At 37.9% G+C, this 22,302-nt stretch overlaps 1 protein-coding gene across 1 annotated transcript in view; it reads left to right on the forward strand.

The window, feature by feature from the left end:
* PARN (poly(A)-specific ribonuclease) overlaps positions 1-22,302 on the forward strand; it is a 134,762-nt gene that overhangs the window by 54,124 nt on the left and 58,336 nt on the right. The window contains exon 21 of the mRNA XM_084881134.1: positions 1,731-1,805. Within this exon, the coding sequence (XP_084737260.1) occupies positions 1,731-1,805 (75 nt within the window). The remainder of the gene's footprint in view (positions 1-1,730; positions 1,806-22,302) is intronic.

Genomic DNA, 22,302 nt, shown 5'->3' on the forward strand with positions numbered 1-22,302 from the left:
TTTTGGCTATATTAGTTTTTTAAGTAAAACCTTTACACACTTAAATTTTAGAAAAGTAATTGAAAGCAGGCATATTTTCGGAAAGTTATCCTAATCTTTGCAGATAGTCTTCATGTCTTCTAAAATTCTAATTCTGCTTTTAAACTTAAAACACAGGTATAGAAATGCAGTAAATTTCACAGCTCATTTCTTTTGAAAGCTTTTGATGTTGTTTCTCATCTTTTATTGTTATGCTCTTATCCCCATATGGTCAAACTTTAATTGGCTAAATTAAGTAGAAAGCTCTGAGTAAATTAAAAAAATTTTTTAATTAAAGAAAATTACTTTGTGATATTGGACAAGTAACCCTTCTGTATTTTTGTTTACTCATCGGAACTGATGATGATGGTAATGATGATGATGATAAAATAATAATAATGTCACCCATTTCATAGACATGTCACGAAGATTAAATGAGCTAATCCATGGAAGGCATTTACAATAGTATGTGGCATATAGTAACTACTTAATAAATGTTAGCTATTATTATTTATGACAAAGACAGTATACTGGATAGAGAGGCAACAAAATAATAGTAAGTGACTTTCTAATTAAGTCATTATGGCACCTCATTGTGCAGCAGGAAGTGGGAGTTTTATCCTGTGATAGTAAAATAAACTAATTTCCTAGCCTTTGAAAATTTAATTGGAATTAAAATAGTTTTTCATTGCTAAATTCCAGTGTGTTTACCTTTTTTTGTTATTGTTGTTAATCCTTACCCAAGGATATTTTTCCGTTGATTTTTAGAGAGAGTGGGAGGGGAAGAGACAGAGAGAGAAACATAAATGATTGCTTCTAGCACACATCTCAACCAGGCCCGAGGATTGAGCCTGCAACCCAGGTTTGTGCCTGGGGATCATGCCCTTGACTGGAATCAAGCCCGAGAACTTTCAGTCTGACTGAGCCAAACTGGCTAGGGCTGTTTACCCCTTTTTTTTTTTCTTTTTTTTAAATTTCAGTTTTCTGTATTTTTTTTTAAAAAAAGAGTTGTAGCAGAATAATTAGATCTCCGGTTTTCTCTTTAGTTTTCTGCATCTTTCTAATCCATTCCTCTTTCCTTCTCAGTGCTCTCCTATATCCCATTCTGTTCACCCTTAACCATTTTTGAGGATTAGTCTCTGTGTGAAAATCATTTTGTTTTATTATACTGTTTTCTGCCCCTCTGTTTTTTCCCCCTCTGTTAGACTGACGTGGTTTCCTCTCTCTGACACCTTTTCTTTTCCCTTCATTCTGTTACCTGTTTTCTTTACTTGGCTTGAGATCAAATTGACTTTTTCTTATTTTTTGCTACATTGATTCCCATTGGTAATTTTCTAAGTTTATGTCTTTGAAAAGAAATGGTTGTGTTTTTTTTTAACTTATGTGGCCTCTGAATTTTGTTAGTGATCTTGATAGGAACAAAGTTTCCAGTTCTGGCAGGACACAAATCATGAAGGATATTTCTTTTGTTTATTAAAACAAAATTTTAAAGCTCCTTTTTTTTTTCTTTCTTCTTGGAAGTTTTAACTGAAGTAACTGCTGTAGTAGATTTATGATTACCTTTTAATAGTGATAAGATTTTGATTATATTTTAAACCACCTCATAGTTCTCTAAATTAACACATATACTGAAATATAACAGAGATATAAATGAAATCTGATAGCTATCTAAATGGTCAAGTGTTCACTTTATGTTTAATACAATATTACAGGGAACATTCAGGTATCATGGATTGATGACACGTCAGCATTTGTTTCTCTCAGTCAGCCTGAGCAAGTACAAATTGGTAAGTGTTTTGGACATTGTTTTGTTTATTAAAGTGGAAGCTTGCCCCCCACATCCCGAGGGGGTACATTCAGCTAATTCACAAGCATTGTAGCCTGGTATGTTTTGAGATTGTCTATAAAATAAAGAAACTAATTAGTGAGTCATGTTTACAAAAGAAAGTAAGACAAATTTATTGATTCATTACACATATTGCATAATATCTTTTTTTTTTTTTTACTTACCTCTATTCTGTTCCTTTCCCATTGCATTTTTTTTTTTCCTAAAATGAATTGCAGATTTACTTGTAGGTTAGAAGTAGCAAATTGAGAGGAATGGGAAACACCAAAAAATGATACCTATATTTACCCTTTGATCTCTACTTTCCCCATTATTTAATTTTTTGTGATCTATTTATTCCATTACTTGTATAAAATACTGTTTTAGAAGCAAATAAACTGAAAGCTATATTGTTTGCTTAAAATTTTTTTTCTTTTATTGATTTTTTTTTTTTTTTTTAAGAGAGAGAGAGAAGGGAGAGGGGGAGATGGAAAGAAACATCTTTCCTGCATGCCCTCTGTTGGGGATCAAGACAACAACTGGGGATTCAAACCTGTGGCCTCCTGGTACATAGGTTGACACTCAACCACTGAGCCACACTTTTTATAATAGGGTTATAAAAAGATTGAGTATCACACCGAGACCGGTTTGGCTCAATGGATAGAGCGTCGGCTTGGGGACTGAAGGGTCCCGGGCTTGATTCCGGTCAAGGGCATGTACATTGGTTGTGGGCACATCCCCGGTAGGGGGTGTGCAGGAGGCAGCTGATCGATGATTCTCTCTCATTGATGTTTATAACTCTCTATTCCTCTCTCTCTTCCTCTCTGTAAAAAATCAATAAAATATATATATTTAAAAAAAAAAGTTATTAAAAAAAAAAAAAAAGATTGAGTATCACATCTCTAGTTGAACCCTAAGTAATTTTGATATTAACCATCACAAAGCATTTCATTTTCTTAGGATGAAAAGTTATTGAATAAAATATTGAAAAAAATATGTAGTGTTAAGCTACTTATTCAAATAGATTTAAAGTTTCATGGTGCTTAATAATGTAAAAGGTATGAAAATTTTAAGTGATATATCTAATTAATTTTTTCTTATTCTTTAACAAAAGTGTCACTTACTAAAACTAACAATTTTGATAATGTAACTATAAGAGTAATTATATATGAAAACGTCTACAAACATACAGACCAGAGTATCTTGATATTTTTTAATATTATATGGCCATCACAGGCATACAGGCTGTTATAGAGATGAAAACCTTAGGTTCTGCATCATATTTTGTTGTACTACCTATAGTTATATGACCTTGGACAAGTTATTTAACCTTGGTAGATAAGCTGCTTCTCTCCATAAATTGAGGATGATAGCATGGAGTTCTTAGGGTTATTGTGTGGATTACATGAGCTCATGTACATAAAGCTTGACATAGCTTTGGACTTTTATTATGGTTATTAATAGTAGATTTCACTGTGAAATGTACTTCAGGAGCCCATGACACATCAGAAATAGCATCAGATGCAGGCTGTGAATGATGTTGCATGTTAAAAATTTTAATATTTGCTTATTTTTGTGATCCATTCCCTCATTATCCTTTGAAAGACAATTTAGGTAGAATCCAAAGGGGTTGGATTATTAGAGAACTAAAGATAAGTTCAAGTGGGAAGATAGGAATTCTGAGATTAAGAGTGTAGTGAAACTTCAGTGTGGCTGAAAGAACATTGAACAAGAACTCCCTACCTGCCTGGCTAATGTGGCTCAGTGGTTGAAGTTTGACATATGAACCAGGAAGTCACAATTTGATTTCTAGTCAGGGCACATGCCTGGGTTTTGGGCTCAATCCCCATTGTTGGGTGTGCAAGAGGGAGCCAATCACTAATTTTCTCTCATCATTGATGTTTCTATCTCCGTCTTTTCTTTATCTCTGAAATCAGTAAATATATATATAAAAAAACAACAACAACACACACACAAAACTCTCTACCCAAAGTCTAGTCACACCTTCTCTGCTCAGTGTCACACTGTAGCAGCCTCACTGTTCACATTTGGGTAACATTGAAGCCTTGCAGTAGGGAGAAGGAGGTGTACAGTCTATGACATCAGACTGACATGGGGACTAATTTTGCCTCTGCCACTTGTTAGCCATGCATCTTTGGGCAAATTATGTAAATTCTCTAAGACACAGGTTCCTCGTTTGAGAAATGGGGTTGATGACAGTTACTCTGTGAAATGAGACTAATTTATTCCCAACAAAGTACCTGCCATTCCACAAGCAGTGCTTGACAAATAGTAGGTAATTATTAAAATACTAGAGGTCCGGTGCACAAAATTCATGCACTGGGAGGGGGGTGGCCCTCAGCCCGGCCTATACCCTCTTGTAGTCTGGGAGTCCTTGGGGGATGTCTGATTAACAGGGAGCAGGCCTAAGCTGTCAATCGGACATCTTGAATGCTGCTGAAGATGTGGGACCCTTGTGAGAGCACACTGACCACCAGGGGACAGCTCCTGCATTAAGCATCTGCCCCTGGTGGTCAGTGCACTTTATAGTGAGTTGTCCCTGTCAGGCCAAAACCAGCTCTCCCAGCATCACCTGAGAGGGTGCAGGCCAGGCTGAGGGGACCTACCGGTGCACACTTGATGCTGGGGCAGGACATGGAGGTTGGCCAGTCGGGGATGGACCGTGGAAGGGCTCTAGGGTGTGCCTGGCCCTTCTCGCTCAGTCCTAATCAGCTGGACCCCAGCAGCAAGCTAACCTACTGGTGGGAGCATCTGCCCCCTGGTGGTCAGTGCACATCATAGTGACTGATCAACTCTCAGCCCTCTGGTGATCAGTGCATGTCATAGTGAGCAGTTGAGTGGCCTTAGCATATTATTAGCATATTATGCTTTAATTGGTAGAACGGACGACCTGACGACTGGACACTTAGCATATTATGCCTTTTTTATATAAGATCTGCTTGGCCTCTCTTGCTTTGTACAGAAAAAATGAGTGTGTGTAAATGCATTGACATCTGTAAAACACTAATTAGTAGCATTTACTTGAAAATACAAGCATAATTTTTGTTTATGTGTACGGGATGTCAAAGCTTCTTTTAATCTTTCCATTATACCATATTTGATGTTCAGTATTGATTTCTCCCTTACTTATTATTTGAAAGAGTCTTCAAACAGTAGCTTTTAAACTCAGTATTTTAGTCAATGACTTCAGAATCAGGTAGCCATAGAAGCACTCTGTTTGATTGTTTGCCTATGTTTGTTGTTTCCCTGACGGTAATATTGAGTCCACCTTATTCACCATTGAATCCTTCTCTAGTGTCTGGCACACACTGTGGCATGAATAAATAAATGTGTGTTTGAATGGGTAATATGGGGAATAGGCCAGGATGACATTGTGACATTTTTACCGTTTTCCTCAGAGATTAAGAAGTAGAGATGCCTATGTCTTTTTTCCACTGTTGTGTAATTTTCCACTGTGGTCTCTCTTCTTACACAAGAGGCAACTCTTAACATAAATACTTGGCTATTTGCACATCACCTAGGTCCCTTTAGAGCCAGACTGTGTCCTCTTTCTCCCCTCATCTCAGCTTCAATGTCCACTTCTCCGGATGTTTCTCTGACTCCATTTGAAGGGGAATGTAACTTGTTTTCTGTGCTAGCCTGGCATCCTTCATTGACACACCTTGGTTTTCTTCCCTGATAGACTATAAACTCTTTTAGTGCAGGGACCATATTTCTTGTTCACCATCATGTTTTCAGTGCTTAGGATAGTATTGTCTGACATTAGTTAGTGTACGTTAAATATTTATGTATCTTAAATGATATTCAAGGTATTATGACTTAAAATGTGTTTGTGCATGTGACGGATATATCTACTGTCTCTGGTCTTTAGCTATGATTTCTAAAATTATGCATGTTTCATTGAAAGACAATTTAAAATATGTTCTTTATGGTAATAATTCTTATGTGCTACAAACCCTATTAATATAATCTTAAATTACTTATTCATTTTTGCAGAAATGGAGGACCTGTTAGATCAGTATTGTAACATAGGAAAAATCATTAAATGCCTATTTATATAGCAAGCAGCTCATAATGGCTTCTTTGGCCCAGTTACAGGTTTTTTTTGTTGTTGTTAATCCTCACTTGAGGATATTTTTCCCATTGCTTTCAAGTGGAAGGGAAGTGGAGAGGGAGGGGGGGAGGGAGGAAAGGAGGGAGGGAGAAACTTCTATGTGAGAGAGACACATCAATTGGTTGCCTCCTGCACATGCCCTGACTGGGGGAGGCCTGCCTGCAACCAAGGTACATGCCCTTGACTGGAATTGAACCGCAACATTTCAGTCTGTGGACCAATGCTTTAACCACTGAGCAAATAGGATAGGGCTGGTTTTATTTATTTTTAAATCTCTAGAAGGTTGGTCTTTGCATTTACTCTAGTTCATAGCCTTTGCTAAGAGATTGGGGCCAAATTAAATTTATCTGGGAACCTGCCATATCTATAAATGCTGCACAAAATAATAAATGGGTCATTGGTTTTCAAGAATTGGTGACAGTGCACTTTAGTTCCTAATTTATTTATAGTTCATAAAAATTATCCCTTGACAAACAAAATTGTAAAAAAAAGAAAAGAAAAGAAAGAAATCCTACTTGATGAATTAATCTTTTGATAAACATTAAAATATTGTTTACATAAATGATAATGAAATGAGTCAAGGTGGGGAGATGAACAAACACAGGGATGAACGGATGAAGGAATGAATGAATACAGATGACATGTTTTTTTGTGTTCAGAGGAAGGAGAGATGACCGAGCTAAAATTCATCAATTGTTAATTGTCTCACCCAGTAGTCTTGGCTTCTCAACGTGGGGACTGTCTATAGCTATTATTTTACTTCCTGGGTGTTTGGGACATGCCGGGCACTCATTGGGAATGACATTGAGGAGAGGCCTTTGTTTGGCCCTTGAAGGAGGTCTGATTCTGGGTTTGCAGAGAAGAGGATCATGTCAGAGGTTGGAATGAAAGTGGATGTTTACTATAGTGTTTGTCAGACTGTGGCTCACACTCTCTCAGTGGGTTGTGAAATCATTTCAGTGAGTGTGATCAGCATTTTTATAAAAGGAAGACATTAGAAAAGTTCAGTGTACATCTTAAATAAAAAAGGTAGGTTTGCTTTTTTTAAATGTAACTTTTGTTCAGGTACACATCTGTACATGTATGGGGATAGGGTTGTAAGAAAAATGTATCGTAGGTCATGGCCAAAAAAGTTTGAAGTCAGATGGTTTAGGAGACTATCCCATGAGTGCAGAACACTGTGGCTGGGGAGGAAGCAAAGGGAACCCTGACAAAGGTCCTGATCCTCAGGTGCATTTTGGGGCTGGGGATTTGTGCGGACAGCATCTGGGAGAATCGCTTGTTCCTTTATCCTTACATCTCCGTGGGCCAGGAGTCTCGTCTTGTTTCTCACCAAGAAAGGAAGGTTGTGGTTATAGTGTATGACCCCACTCTCTATCCCCCTTGCTTTGTCTTCCTCATGGAAGGACAAATGGCATATCCGATGAGTGAAATCAGAAAAAGGCTGGCTTCAGGGGCCTTTGAGTGGGGTTACTGCATTGAAGAAGGCAGACCTGCAAATCAGCTGCTGGGGTCTGTTCTGGCAGCAGAGATTTGGAAGTAGTTCAGACTCTCCTTGCAGCTGTCATATTTCTTCATTGATGGGGCCTCCTGGTCTGGATTTATTTAGAAGGTGGCGGCAGTTATAGTATAAAGTACCACTTAGACTTCAGGCTACATCCATCTCAGCACACTGTACTAAGGAGTCCTGTACTTTGAGGGAACAGAAAGGTGATGCTAAGTCATGTACTTTGGGGGAATAGAAAGGTGATACTAAGTCATCATTAGCTCTTCTACTTCAATTTGTTCTTCAATTTGTTCAGACCTGTGAGAGTCGATGGTGCTCCCTAACTGCTAACCAGTATTAGTGGGAGATAGGGAAAGGGACAGATTCCGAGGGCCTTGACAGTGATTGTCACCTCCATCAAATTTTGACTTTGTGTGTGAACAGCAGAGAGCCTATATGCGCACCCCTTCAGGTGTGGGTGTTACTCTTAAATTACAGGTTAAGAAATTTCTTTCATAAAGCATGATTCTACAGTATGAGAGAGCTGAGAGGCTGGGTGTGGCTGCAGTGATTGCAAAAGTGGAATGACGACCAGCAGTGACCTATAGTTAAAAAAAATTTTTATTCTACGATTGGTCTGTGAAGGTGTTTACTTACTGCCAACATTGTTCAGAATTTTTGGAAGCTAATTTTCTAGTTTGCCACCCTTCTGGATTACTAAACTGTTTAAGTGCTTTTTAACGTCAGATATGACTTTCTATGTCTCAATTCCATTTCACCAACCAGAAGGTGGTGCTGTTGTGTTGGAACTAATTTACCTTTCCCTCTTCAAGTAAAATTTGTCAACTGAGCCGGGACCGGTTTGGCTCAATGGATAGAGCGTCGGCTTGGGGACTGAAGGGACCCGGGTTCGATTCCGGTCAAGAGCATGTACCTTGGTTGCGGGCATATCCCCAGTAGGGGGTGTGCAAGAGGCAGCTGATCGATGACTCTCTCTCATTGATGTTTCTAACTCTCTATCTCTCTCCCTTCCTCTCTGTACAAAAATCAATAAAATATATTTAAAAAAAAATTTGTCAATTGAATGCTTATTCATACTAAATCATGTGGACACATTTAGCATGTGTTGTTTATAGTATACCCTTCATGCAGAATTGGATCAGATGGGCAACATGAAACATTTTTAGGGTCAAACTTACAAAGTGAGGGGCTAGAGAAACTAGGCATAGGGGCTTTGATTAGCTGTTTGCTCAGGGCCACCTTTGCATGCAGGGTAAAGTGACAGTCTTATAGGAGACAGGATGGAGATGTCTGTTAGGTGCTGTTTGATCTATGTGTATTCTTCTATGATTTGGTTTAAAGATCTATGAATAGAAGTGAGAGAAATTTCCATAGAAAAAGAAACATTTTTTTCCTCTTCTCTTTTTGGAAAAGATCTGAGTTTCCTAGAGAAAAAGTCATGAATTGAGTTTATAAGAAATACTTTACTCAATTCAATGCTTACCTGAATACTCAACTAGCTGAAACACCCAAGCAATCTCTTATTTTAACCTCTTGAAAGGAATCCAGATGGTATAATGGACTTGGAGTAAATTGGTTGTGTGATAGTGAGTGCTTGAGCCCTCGGCTGTAAAATGAAGATGAGAACCTCTACTTCTTAGATCTGGGAAGAATTGATCTGGGTAATAAAGGTGATGTTAACACAGTGCCTGGCAGTAAATGTTCACTTCTTCCCCCATCTCACCTGCATCCAGAAATCCAGACATTAAAACAATCCTACCAAATTGAAGCAGTATTACACAGTGTATGTATTGCTGCATCACGGAGACTAAGTGTAAAACTTGTGGTGTTTGCTCAGCTTGAAGAATGACGTGCCCCTCAGGTAGGGCCATGTCTGTTCCTGTAAGTGACCTGGAGTTAAAGTCTTCTCCTTCTTGTACCTTTTGAACAAAAAACCAAAACTCTTGCCATGATGATTCTTGGTTGTCTCTCTTTTTCTTTCCCATGGCTTCCTATAGTAGGTATCATTCTGGTTACTCTCTTATCCAAGCAGTCAGGGGTCTCCCTCGGAGCTCACTCAGAGAGCTCCCTGAGTTACTGGAGCAGCTTTCTGGTATAGAAGTTAGCTTTTGAGTAGGTTCTTAGATACCATGAAGGTTCCAGAAAATTTTATAAGATTGCTGTAAGATCGGTCTATGGATTTATTCTCAGACTTAGGGTGAGAAGCTGGTTTGGGAATGGTCTCAAAAGTACAGTCACTTCTCGTATGCAGATTCTGTGCTTGTGAATTCACCTACTCATTAACATTTTTTCATAACCTCAAAATCAGTCCTCACAGAGCTCTTGGAGTCATTTATGGATATCTATAGAGAATGGTGACATTTTAGTCTCTCGACGCACAGGTTCCCCAGTGGAGGGGGAACAAGAAAACACTCTGCCTTCTTGTTGAAACTCTCATGGTGTAAACAAGCGTTCTTTTCACAGTATAGTTAGAGCCATGTTTTACACGTTTTTGTCCTTTTTGTTGGTGATTTGACTGTTAAAAATGGCCCCCAACTATAGTGTCAAAGTGCTACCTAGTGTTCCTAAGCTAAAGAACACCATTATGTGCCTTATGGAGAAAATATGAGTTATTAGATAAGCATCATCCATGCATGAGTTCAATATTAGTGAACCGACAATGTATATTAAATAAGGTTTCTTTAAACAGAAGCTCACACAAAACAAGGGTATGTGCTGATTGGTAAACAAAACCGTGTCTAAAGGCTTGCAGGAACCTAACCCTGGTTGTCCCTTAGAAGCAATGGTTCAGTGTTTGTGGACACTTCATAGAACAGAACTACCAGGAATAATGAGATTTGAGACTTTATTCTTTGTTCTTTTTCCTTCAGGGTATTTGACCCTAGGGAAAAGGTCAGAATATTTATAAATTTTAGAACCAGTTTTTATAAATATTAGAGCCCTTAAGGAAAAGGCTTTCTGAGCTGCTTACTCTTTGCTTTCCATCGAGTGGTCCCTGGCACAGAGTTCTGGAGAGTTGTGTCTGATAGAGACGCTGCTATAAAATGGGCTTGCTGTAGGGTGGTACAGCCTCTCCTAGCCTAGCAGGGCTCTGAGTCGGTTCCATGTGCTGGGTAGTTTGGTGCATGGGGACTTAGGATCTTCATTTGGTGAGATGAAGACAATGAACCATAGCCTCAGTGTATTGTGAGTTTGGCCATTTTTTCTTATTAGAGTTGAATAGCTAAAGGATTGAGGTTAGTTAATTCTGTGGTATGTTGAACATCTCTTCTGCACCTAGAATCCCTACAACTACTGAATTTGACTTTAATTGAAAGGTGATGTCTTTGTTTCTTCTTTTTCTTGATACCATATTTCTGCCAGGGAATCTTCTTATTGTGGATTTTCACCTTTTTTGTAATGTGGTGAGGAAATCAGGGACATGTGCTTTAGATTGCCAACATATTTATTTCAGCCACATTTTAACAACTTGTACCTTGGCTCCTTTAAAAAAGAAGGGGCCTAAGATGGGAAATGGTAAAAAGCAGTGGAAGAGCCACTTGATTCTTTTGCAGGTACTTGGGAAAAGTAACATGTAGCAAATTTGGTTGAAGTCAAAGTAAGAACACTCAGTGTCCCATTATGTAATCTGTCTTTTCCCCTCTCTACGTATAACACAGAGTACCATCTTTTCCTAGTGGAGCCTGCAATTAAGGACAGTATTGCTCTTAGGTTTGCTGAGCTAATCAAAGCCTTGGATTTACTGGCCACCTCTGACCTGGCATTTGGCATGTGGGTGATACTGAAGAGGGCTGCAGGGAGTACGGTGGCCATGCCTAGCAGGACCGTCCTGTGCCCCATCAGATCCCACAACTGGCATGCTGCTGCCTTAACTCATCTACTTGGAAGCTTGTTCCACAGACATGGCCATACTGACTGTCATTCGAATGGGGTGCTTGTGCATCCTGCGCTTGGGTGCCCTGCTTTGCTGGGCCTCAGAGATGTCCCTTTTATGACCGCTGCATTGATGTGACTGTATCAGGGTTAAGTACTGAAACTGACAGGTCTTGGACAACTTCAAACCAGGCTTCCTGTGTTTTCCAGACACATCCTTATCTTTCACATGGGAGAAGTCATCTGTTTTATTTCTTGACAGAGAACAGCTTTATCCTTTGGTGCCTTTACTTTCTCATGTACAGAGTCACATTTAGTAAGAGTGGCATGGGAACTCAATGAGATTTTTCTCAGACATCTTCAAACTGAATTCCATAATTATCTGTAAATATTCTAGATAACTTCAGATAAGCAGAAGAAAGGAAATACATTATTTACTCTCTTTTTTTGTGTGGTATTATTTGTTCTGGAAAGTACTGTATCTGTTATAGACTGGTTTAAAATCTGTCATTGTTTAAATTCTTTTTCTCCTTTCTCATGAAATTAGATCTTCCTTCCTCTTCATTACATATACTGTGTTGAGTTATATTTAAAGGGGAGATTTATTTTGATGTACAAGATATGTATAAAAAATACTACCATGCTCAGTAGGTGTGGCTTAGTGGTTGAGCATCCACCTGTGAACTAAGAGGTCGTCAGTTTGATTCCCCATCAGGGCAAGTGCCTGGGTTTTAGGCTCAACCCCTCAGTTGGGGTAAGCAGGCGGTAGCCAATTGGTGTTTTTCTCTCATTGATATGTCTATGTTTCTATTTCTCTCCCTACCTCTCTCTCTAACATCAATAAGAACATTAAAAAAAAAAAAAAGACATCTTTATTTAAAAAATACTACCATAATGTCTGGTAATGGAAAGATTTAATGGACTGAATGGGAAAGAGCCACATAAAAACCACAGGGGAGGATCTGAATGATACCATCGGTTATATTTTGTTGATGCTAATTCCTTGAAGAAATTTTTACAAGCAGTTGATACTCAATTTTAATACTGCTTCAGAGACATTTTTACTGAATAATGTGTGGGGAATTATATATAAGTGAGATCAGATGTTTTCAGTAAAGTATTTGAAGTAAATTTAAAGACTTTCCTCTAAATTGTCATTAGATTTCTAATTTGAGTAAAGGGAACTTCCCCCGCCTAGTCCTTCACCCCTTTTAAATCCTTACAAGCATTTTGAAAAGTGATTATGTTAGAGCTTGATCTTTGTCTTCTTATCTTGATAACTCCATTACTCTTAATGCTGCAATTTAACAGCAGTGGTGAACAACAGCTGCCCTTAGGAGTAAAGATCTTTTTTTCATAATTCATGTTTGGACAGGAATGTATTCCTGGTAATGAATCTTGGTTATCTAAACCAGTGGTCGCCAACTGGTGGTCCGTGGACCACTGGTGGTCCATGAGGTCCGAGAGGTTGGCGACCGCTGGCTTAAGGAAACCTTTTGGAGCAGTGGTCGCCAACCGGTGGTCCTCGGACCACTGGTGGGCCGTAAGGTCCGAGAGGTTGGCGACCCGAAAGGTTGGCGACTGCTGAAAACTGTCAGTGATGGACTAAGGTCTGATAATATGCTGGTTTGCCTTCAGGCTTAGCTCCTCTTGGAGAGCTTACTGATAAGGGAAAACAAAACAAAGAATTTATAATTAGGTAGTTGACTTGGGAAAACAGCGGCTCAGGAAATGTTTTAAGTGTTTTAGGCTAAGAAATTTTTTAATTTTAATAAAACTCAACAGGTTATCAACCTGTGAAAAACCACCTGCTTGCTTTGTTTCTAGGCTTCCCTCTCCAGAATGTCTTGGCCCTTTAACTCCTTAATCCCTGCATCACTCCAGGGTGATGCACATGATCAAGCAGGTTTTGTTTTCTTCGTGGAATTGATTAGTTAGCTGCTCTGTGCAATAGTTAATTTTTTTTAAATAAATATTTTAGAGTTGAAGAGAGAGGGAGAGAGATAGAAACATCAATGGTGAGAGAGAATCATTGATCGGCTGCCTCCTGCACACTGTCTATTGGGAATCAAGCCGGCAACCTGGGCATGTGCCCTGACCGGAATTGAACTGTGATCTTCTGTTTCATAGGTCCAAGCTCAACCACTGAGTCACACCAGCTGGGCCACTATCTAGGCCACTCCTGTTTTATCTTTATCAAATGCATGCTCTCTCCCTTTTTATTTTATTTTGAAGCATATTCTAGTACCAAATAATGCTCACTGGTAAATATTAAATATTTCAGTGTGTATCTCTAAAAGACAAATTCTCTTTTTATTTTTATTTTAAAAAACATTTTATTGATTTTTTTTTACAGAGAGGAAGGGAGAAGGGTAAAGAGTTATAAACATCGATGAGAGAGAAGCATTGATCAGCTGCCTCCTGCCATAATCATTCCATGTTCTATATAAATGTTTAGCCTTTCCTACATCAGCTTATTCCCATATAATATTCACTTTAGTTTCGAGTATAGACATCTCTGATTGTGATCAGAGAATTAGGACAGAAAGTAGAGATTGTTCTAATTTGTACCCTCGTCCCTGCTATATGATATTTGTTGCATCTTGCTTTATGACCTAAGTCAGTTTTTATAAATATTCCAAGGTTGTTTGAAAGGAAAGTGTAATTTTCTAAATGTGAAGTGGTGTATGGTTCCATAGGTCCATCCAGTAGATCAAGCTGTTAATTTATTTACTAATTACATTTCTTTGCTTGATTTATAAGTTGATAATTGGAATATATTTTTGAAAAACTACTGTGGTTTTGAAATTGTTGTTTTTTCCTTGCAATTCTGTCAGTTTTTGCTGTTGTTTTAATAGTGTTTTGTTCTGTGTTTTGTCCTGAACTGTTTTCTCTGATATAAAATACACCAAGTTTTCCCTGTTTTGTTTAGTACTTGCCTCAAATATCTTTTTTAATCCTCTTATTTTTAACCAGTCTGAAGTTGCTTTAGATGTGTCTCTGGAATAGCATAGATATGCCAGTTTGCTTTTCTTCAATCTGAGAATCTCTGTCTTTGAAATAGTGAATTTGGTCAATTTATCTTGACTGTTTACCATGCATATTTCTTTTTTCTTAATACCACTTGTGGAGCAAGCATGAGTTGTGATTTCTCTTACACATTCTTCCCACCTAAGGCCTTAGGAAGGCACAAGTGACATTGCCAAATCTCAGGACCAGTTGATGAGAGAGATTAGCTCTTGTATGTCCCTAGCTTTATGCCCTCGTCCAGTTCCTGCTCCTCACAGGCCTGAAACTGTGTCTGGGTCTCTGTATGGCTTCTGGAAGTTGGGGTCCGCACTTAGATCTTACACCTCTCCCTCCCCTTTGGCTGCCCCAGCCTTCTCTTGCTCTTAACTCTGCATTTAAGTTCTCTCTTATTTCTGACACCTGAGGATTTTCTTTTATTTTCTTTAAAGTCAGCTGTACAATTAAAAAAAAAACAAAAAAAACCTGGCTGATGTGTCCCAATGGTTGAATATTGACTCATGAACAAGAGGTCATTTATTCGATTCCCAGTCAGGGCACATGCCCTGGTTGCAGGCATGAGTGTTCATGAGGGTAACACAGTGTGGTATAGTCATCAGAGAAGTGAATACGATGGCGAGTCTTGAACCATAGGAAACTTCCCCGAGGAGTGTGAGCAAAGGGAGAGGAAAGGCTCCTTTGGTCTGGTTGTTGGTTTGAATTTTTAAAAGATAATCCTAAAAGACAGAAGAATATAATGAATACTCACCTCCTCTCCCTGCCACTATCTAGGCCACTCCTGTTTTATCTTTATCAAATGCATGCTCTCTCCCTTTTTATTTTATTTTGAAGCATATTCTAGTACCAAATAATGCTCACTGGTAAATATTAAATATTTCAGTGTGTATCTCTAAAAGACAAATTCTCTTTTTATTTTTATTTTAAAAAACATTTTATTGATTTTTTTTACAGAGAGGAAGGGAGAAGGGTAAAGAGTTATAAACATCGATGAGAGAGAAGCATTGATCAGCTGCCTCCTGCATACCCCCTACTGGGGATGTGCCCGCAACCAATCGAACCTGGGACCCTTCAGTTTCCAGGCTGACCCTCTATAAAGTGAGCCAAACTGGCTAGGGCCAAATTATTATTTTTTAAAAAAAACGAAGCAACAATATTATAATTGTTCCTTAAAAATAAATCTTTATTATTATTAAATATTTACTTACTATTAAAATTCCCAAATGATCTCAAGGGTAGTGAGTCTTTATTTTTCCATTTCAGTCAAAGATCCATATAAGGGCCATATACTGTGAATATTGAAATGTCTAATATGTCTCTTAACTTATAGCTCTTTGTTTCTCTCATTTGTTGAAGAAACAGGGTCATTTAACCTGTAGAGTTTCCTGCAGCCTGATTTTACTAGTTTTAATCCCTTGGAGTTGTTTCATATATTTTCCTGTCCTGTTTAACCTAGATCCATTATTTCATTAGAGGTTGCAATATGGTGATATTATAATTCTAGCATTCCTCTTTTTTTTTTTGTTGTTGTTGGAATACATCTCTAAAGAAAAACTTATCTGGAGTTTGCAAAAAGGACAGAATATAGTTTTGATTCTTTCCCTAAACCTACTGCCTTTTAAAGAGTGAGTTGATTTACTATAATTCTCCAATGGGGACTAGTCAGTTATTTTGTTTTAGGGTCATTATGAACTTGTGGACATAATGGCATGTAAGCATCTACAGTGTAATTCAGTCAGTTGCACTTTTGACCCTTACTAATGATGCAGTTGTCCTAGCCTCTCTTGGTTGGCCATTTTTTTTTTCCCCCTTCCCCTGTGTTATGACAAGGTGTTCCAGGCTCATCTTGTACATGTTCTGACCCAGACTCAAAATCAGCACATCTCCAAGGAAGCTCTGGTTACTTTTCAAGGAAAATCATATTTCCAGACCATAGTCTGGGTGCTAGAGTGCCAATTGTATTGGGCTGGTCATTGTTTCTGAGCCTTTACAACAGAGAAGCTAAGAAAATTTTATTTCTTCTTTCTCCTCCTCCTCTCCCCTCCTTTCAAATAAAAATACATCATGCGTAGAAATAGAATATACAACTATTCATTTGCTTTATCCCATTACATAAATCAGCAGTCTCATATAACGAAACCAACCAATGCAGTCACCACTGATAGGATAATTGAGAACAGTTTAAGACATTTTGCAGTTCTTTTTGCCTTAGGGTATCACCCTTGAGGGACTCCTTTTCCATTAGTCCCCTCTCTGTGAGTTTTATACCCCCAGCTGATACATTTATGTTCATTTGTTTTCTTATATTTTCTTAGTGATTGCTTTTAAAATTTAATTGTTTTGTAATTACTTACAATTTTCTCAGGGTTCCAAAGTCAAAGTTAAAAAACAAGATATACTGTATTTAGAAAAGTCCGAATTTTATCCCCATTTCCTCTGCTTTTCTCTCCCTTCCCTTATAAGTAACTACTAAAACTTTGTTTGTGCTCTATCCTTCCATTGCTTGTGTAGGTAAGTTTATATATTTATATTTTCTATTGCTTAGATAAATTATAATCTATATTTACTTTTTTTAAATTTTTTTTTCATTTCATAAGTTATCTAGATTACTTCTTAGTAATACCACTATAGTAATAGAGCATATTGTTGGATTTTATTTTGATAGCCATTCTGAATTTTTTTCTTTCCTTTTGTTTACTTTTTATTTTTAAAAAGAAAATTGTATTTAAGGAAAAGGGGATTGGAGATGAGAATATCCAAAGGGAAGGACTACACAGAGGAAAGGGGGTGTTGGAGACAGGCTCTGAGAGTTAGCCCAGAATGAGTGCCACTACCCATTGCTCCTCTGCTTTCAAGTCAAGGGGTCTCTTGGAAGTTAGGGGATATGTGCTTGTGGGGAGGCAAGTGGAAAGGGAATAGCACGGGTGTGCTCCTTGGAGGGAGAGTGTCCCTGATTTTTTTTTATTTTATTATAATTAGGTGAATTTGAGCCCATTTAAATATATTCATATAACCGATATGTTTGGCCTCAGTTTTGTCTCATTGTTTTATGTGACATATATATATATATATATATATATATATATATATATATATATATACACACACACACACACACACACACACACACACAAAGTCTTTTATATAAATAATCTTTCTCTGTATAGTCTGTTTTATTCATTCTCTCCCCCCATTACTTAGTATGATTTTGCTCGTTTATTGTTTTGTGTGGTTTTTTAAAAGAGCAACTTACATTATGTTCTAAGGGCTACTATATTCTAATGCCATTATGTAACTACACCTTAGTTATTTGCCCCCTTTTTTCATTGCCCATTAGTTCCCTCTGTTTGCATTATTCTTATTAACACACCTTTAGCCAAATCAGGCCACATGTCAATCTGAGATTCAAAGGGAGCAGTAAATACAGTGCACCTCTTGTTGAGGAAGGCAGAAAAGTCACATTGGAAAGGCTGTGCATAAAAAAAGGAAGAGTCCTAGCTGGTGTAGCTTAGTGGATAGATCATCGGCCTGAGAGCACTGAAGGGTCTCAGGTTCAATTCCCGGTCAAGGTCACAATTCTGGGTTGCAGGTTTGATTCCCCAGCTCTAGTCGGGGTATGTGCAGGAGGCAATCGATCCATATTTCTTTCTCTCTCTCTCCCCCTCCCTCCCTCCTCCACCTCCTCATTCCCGCTCACTCCACTCCCCCTCTTTTCCACTTTCTGAAAATCAACGGGAAAAATATCCTCCAGTGAGGAATTTTGGCCATTTTACAGTCTGCCACAACTAACATTATATTATATTTTAATCTTATCTATTTTTAGTTATTATTTATTGGCTCCCTGCTAAAATTAGCTAATAATCTTTTAGTTCTCCTGCCTTCCGTTTTCTCTGCATCTCATTTGAAGAAATACTAATTCTAAGGAAGGTAGCATTATTATTCTACTCCTCTTGTATGCCCTCTCATTCTCCTTTCTTTTTTAAATAACTATACTGTATCTACATTGTTAGAGCCAACAGCCGCTATGCATCCTACTCTCACTTAAAACCATCATTGAGTGTTAGTTTTACATGTAAATCCGTATACATATAATGCTTACTATCAGTACTTAAGATGACATATCTTCAATTAATTTGATTGTCCAAAGCTTATCCTTTAGTACATGTTTCAGAAAGTCATGGGAAAATGCTCCTGGAACTGTTGCATGTTAGTTTTCTATAACTTTTGAAAGTTTGTTTAGATAGATATACATTTTGATATAACAGAATATAGGTTCAAATATTATTTTCTTGAGTATTTTAAACACACTATTCTAGTTTCTTCTGGCTTTAAGTGCTTCTCTCAAAGTGTTATGGCAATCTGATTTTTTCCCTCCTTTTCAAGTGACTTGCTCTTTTTGATTTTTTACTTTACATGCATTCTGCTTCAAGTATTTAATATACACGTTCCACTCATCATCTCACTTAAATCACGTAAGTCATGATTATCATTGTTTTACAAAGGTGCAAACTGAGACTCGGAGAGATTCAGAAACTTACTAACGGCCAGTCCTAAGATGGATGTGGCTCAGATAGAATTTTAGCCCAGCGCTGCCTGATTTGCCAGCAACAAGGTCAGGCTCACCATGTGAAGTTGCTTGGATTATATCTTCAGGTAAAGTTAAAGATATTCGAGAAATGTTTGAAGGAATTAAGATGTCTCACCTGCAGAGAAGTAGATTCAAGGAGCCTATACCAAATGTCTGTAGGTAATCAAAAGGCTGTTAAAGGGAAGAAATTCCAGATTTATTCTGTGGCTCTACATAGAGAATTGGAACAAATAAGAAGACAGTCTTTTAAAAATATATATATTTTTATTTATTTCAGAGAGGAAGGGAGAAGGGAAAACAAGATAGAATCATCGATAGGCTACCTCCTGCATGCCCCACACTGGAGATTGAGCCCTCAACTCTGGCGTGTGTTCTGACTGGGAATCAAACTGTGACCTCCTGGTTCATTGGTCGATGCTCAACCACTGAGCCATGCCGGCTGGACGAAGACAGTCTCATTACTCGATATTAAGAACTGTCTAACAATTATGGTTGTCCAACAATGGAATATGCTGCTATTATAAGTAATGTTTCCCTGTAACTGGAGATATTCAAGCAAAAGTTTAATGACCATGTCTTGGGAATGTAGAAGAGACTCATGAATCAAATAATAACTGGTCTAAGTACAGTCAAGGCCCTGTCAGCTGTGCTATAATTTGGATACCGAAGTTGTTTTTTCTTAGCCAATGGATAAATGTTCAGTTCTCAGTAAAACCCCCTATTTTTTTGCTTTTGTTTTTGTTTATGAGAACTGCTATTATATCTATTTGAATCTTCTTTGCCTATCTTCTGTATCATTTTTCAAATCATTCTTTAAATCTCTTTATTTCCTTTTGATTTAAAATTTTTCTTTTTATTTTCTCTGTCTCTTAAAGTATATTGCATTCATTTATTCTTATGTACTTTGTATTTTGGTCTTCATTTGTAACATGCTTTCTTTGATACCTAATTGTTTCTTGTGTTCTGATATATTTTTTTAGTACTATTACTCCTTTCTGAGTTCTAATTCTGATTTTGTTTTCTCATATATTATATAATTTCCTTAATTTTTTAAAAGTTTATTTTAAAATATTAGATGCTGTTTTCATTCCTTTCATAGGGATGTCTTTTTGGCATGCTTTTATTGACCATACATGTAATTTTTCTGCTTCTTCTTTATAATAACTTCCTATGAGATTTGATCAAAATCCACTTCTGTTTCTTATTTTGGCTTATTTTATTTTTACTATTAAAACCTTTTAAAATTATTTATTTATTTATTATTGAATTTATTGGGGTGACATTTGGGTAATAAAATTATATAGGTTTCAGGTATACAATTCCACCATATATCATCTGTATATTGCACTATTAAAGCCTTTGAAGAAACATTAAATTGGTAACAAAATATTCTTTAAAAAATATTTTTATTGAGAGGGAGAGGAAGAGAGAGAAACATCAATGATGAGAAAGAATCATTGATCCGCTGCCTCCTTCATGACCCCTATTAGGGATCAAGCCTGCATCCTGGGCATGTGTCCAGACTGGGAATCGAACAATGACCTCTGGTTTATAGGTTGACACTCAGCACTAAGCCATACTGGCTGGCTCACGTATATATATTTGAGTTCAGTTGTCAGTCCCAGTGATTTAACTGCAATGAATTTGCCACTTCAAGTGGGTTAAAGCCATTTAATGTTTACATTGGGGATGTTGTTTTATTTTTATTTTTCCTTTGATTTTTAGAGAGAGGGGAAGAGAGAAGAGAGAGACAGAGATAGATAGACATTGATGTGAGGGAGACACATCAATTGGTTGCTTCCCACTTGCGTCCGTCCCCTACCAGGGCAAGGGATTGATCATGCAACTGAGGTAGTACGTGCCCTTGATTGGAATTGAATCTGGGTCCCTTCCGTCTGTGGACCGATACTCTATCCACTGCGCCAAACTGGCTAGGGCAGAGACATTGTTTTAAAAAGGAATTTAGCATCTCTAAGTACATAGCTTCAAGTTATGTAAGAAATGCTTATGGCTAAACAGTGAGAGACAGGAGCAGGTATATATTTTGGGATTTGACTAGCACAAGGGCAAGTTTGTTTGGAGGGGACAGTAAGGAACAGGTAAGTGTTGACTTGGGGCCTATGTAAAGTCATTTGTTCTATAGACCACATAGTGTGTTACTACCAACAAAGTCGTTATCTGAAGAACACTTAGCTTCACCTTGACATCTGTGATAATTAGCAGCTTCAGTTTATGTGACTTTTCTGTGTCATCTCATTTATTTAAAACGTCACTATTGAGTGCCCACTATATGAGAACTGCTTGTTCCAGGCACCCTCCTGCTGTAGGCCTTTTCACTGGTTACTTCCTCCACCTGGGATGATCTTTCCCCAGATATTAGGTGACACACTCCCGTATCTCACCTCTGTCCAGTCATTGTTCAAAATTTGTTTACCATTCCAATTAAAAGTAACCCTTTCCTTCCCACCCATACCATTGCCTTATTGTTCTCAAAAGCACTGTAATTGTTTGATTTTTTTTTTTTTCATTTTGTCTATACCCTTACCCCTAAGTCTATTTCCCCTTATTAGCATCTAAGGCTCATGATTTTATATATCCCTGGTGCCTAGAACAGTTCCTGACATGCACTGGCACTCAGCGGTTTGTTGTATGAATGTATATGTGCTGTGCACTGAGCTAAGTGCTGAGGATAATGTTGCACAAACAGGTGCCTCACCCTCAGGGAATCTGTAGTCTAGTGGGAGAGGCATAAGTTAGTCAAAAAAATGTGGAAGGTGCCGTATGGGAGCGCAGAACAGGGAATACATACGTAGCTAGTCTAGAGCAGTCAGGGTAGGCTTCACTGTGAAAGAGAGTTTTGAGCTAAGAAGTGAAAGAATAGTGTGAGCTTTGTGACAGAGGTGGGGAATTTCCAGGAAGATGGAGTACCTTTTAAAAAGGCTCAGTGGCAAGAGGGAGCAAGGCTTGACACGTTCAGTTAAACAACTTGGAAGAAGGCCAGTGCTGTGGGGGAATAGGGGAGAGGTGAGCAGAAAAGCTGGGCATGGCTCTGTGAAGCAGAGCTTTTAGGCCAACTTTGCTCAGTGTACTGTCTATAAAGTAGTACCAGTCACAGCCACATAGATTGGGTCACAACTCAGATAATATGGTAAATCACAATATGTATAATAAATACAGGATTTAACAGCATTTTCAAGCACAGAACTATAATAAGTGACGATGGAATCCATTTCTCAAGACCTAAGTCTGGTTCCCTCATAGCAATTTTGAGAGACAACAGATAAAATGCATGTAGTAGGCATGACAAATAGTTTGTATTTGTGTTACATACT

This window comes from Pipistrellus hanaki, assembly GCF_964339955.1.
Source record: "Pipistrellus hanaki genome assembly, chromosome: 4".
In the NCBI taxonomy this organism is placed as follows: Eukaryota; Metazoa; Chordata; class Mammalia; order Chiroptera; family Vespertilionidae; genus Pipistrellus; species Pipistrellus hanaki.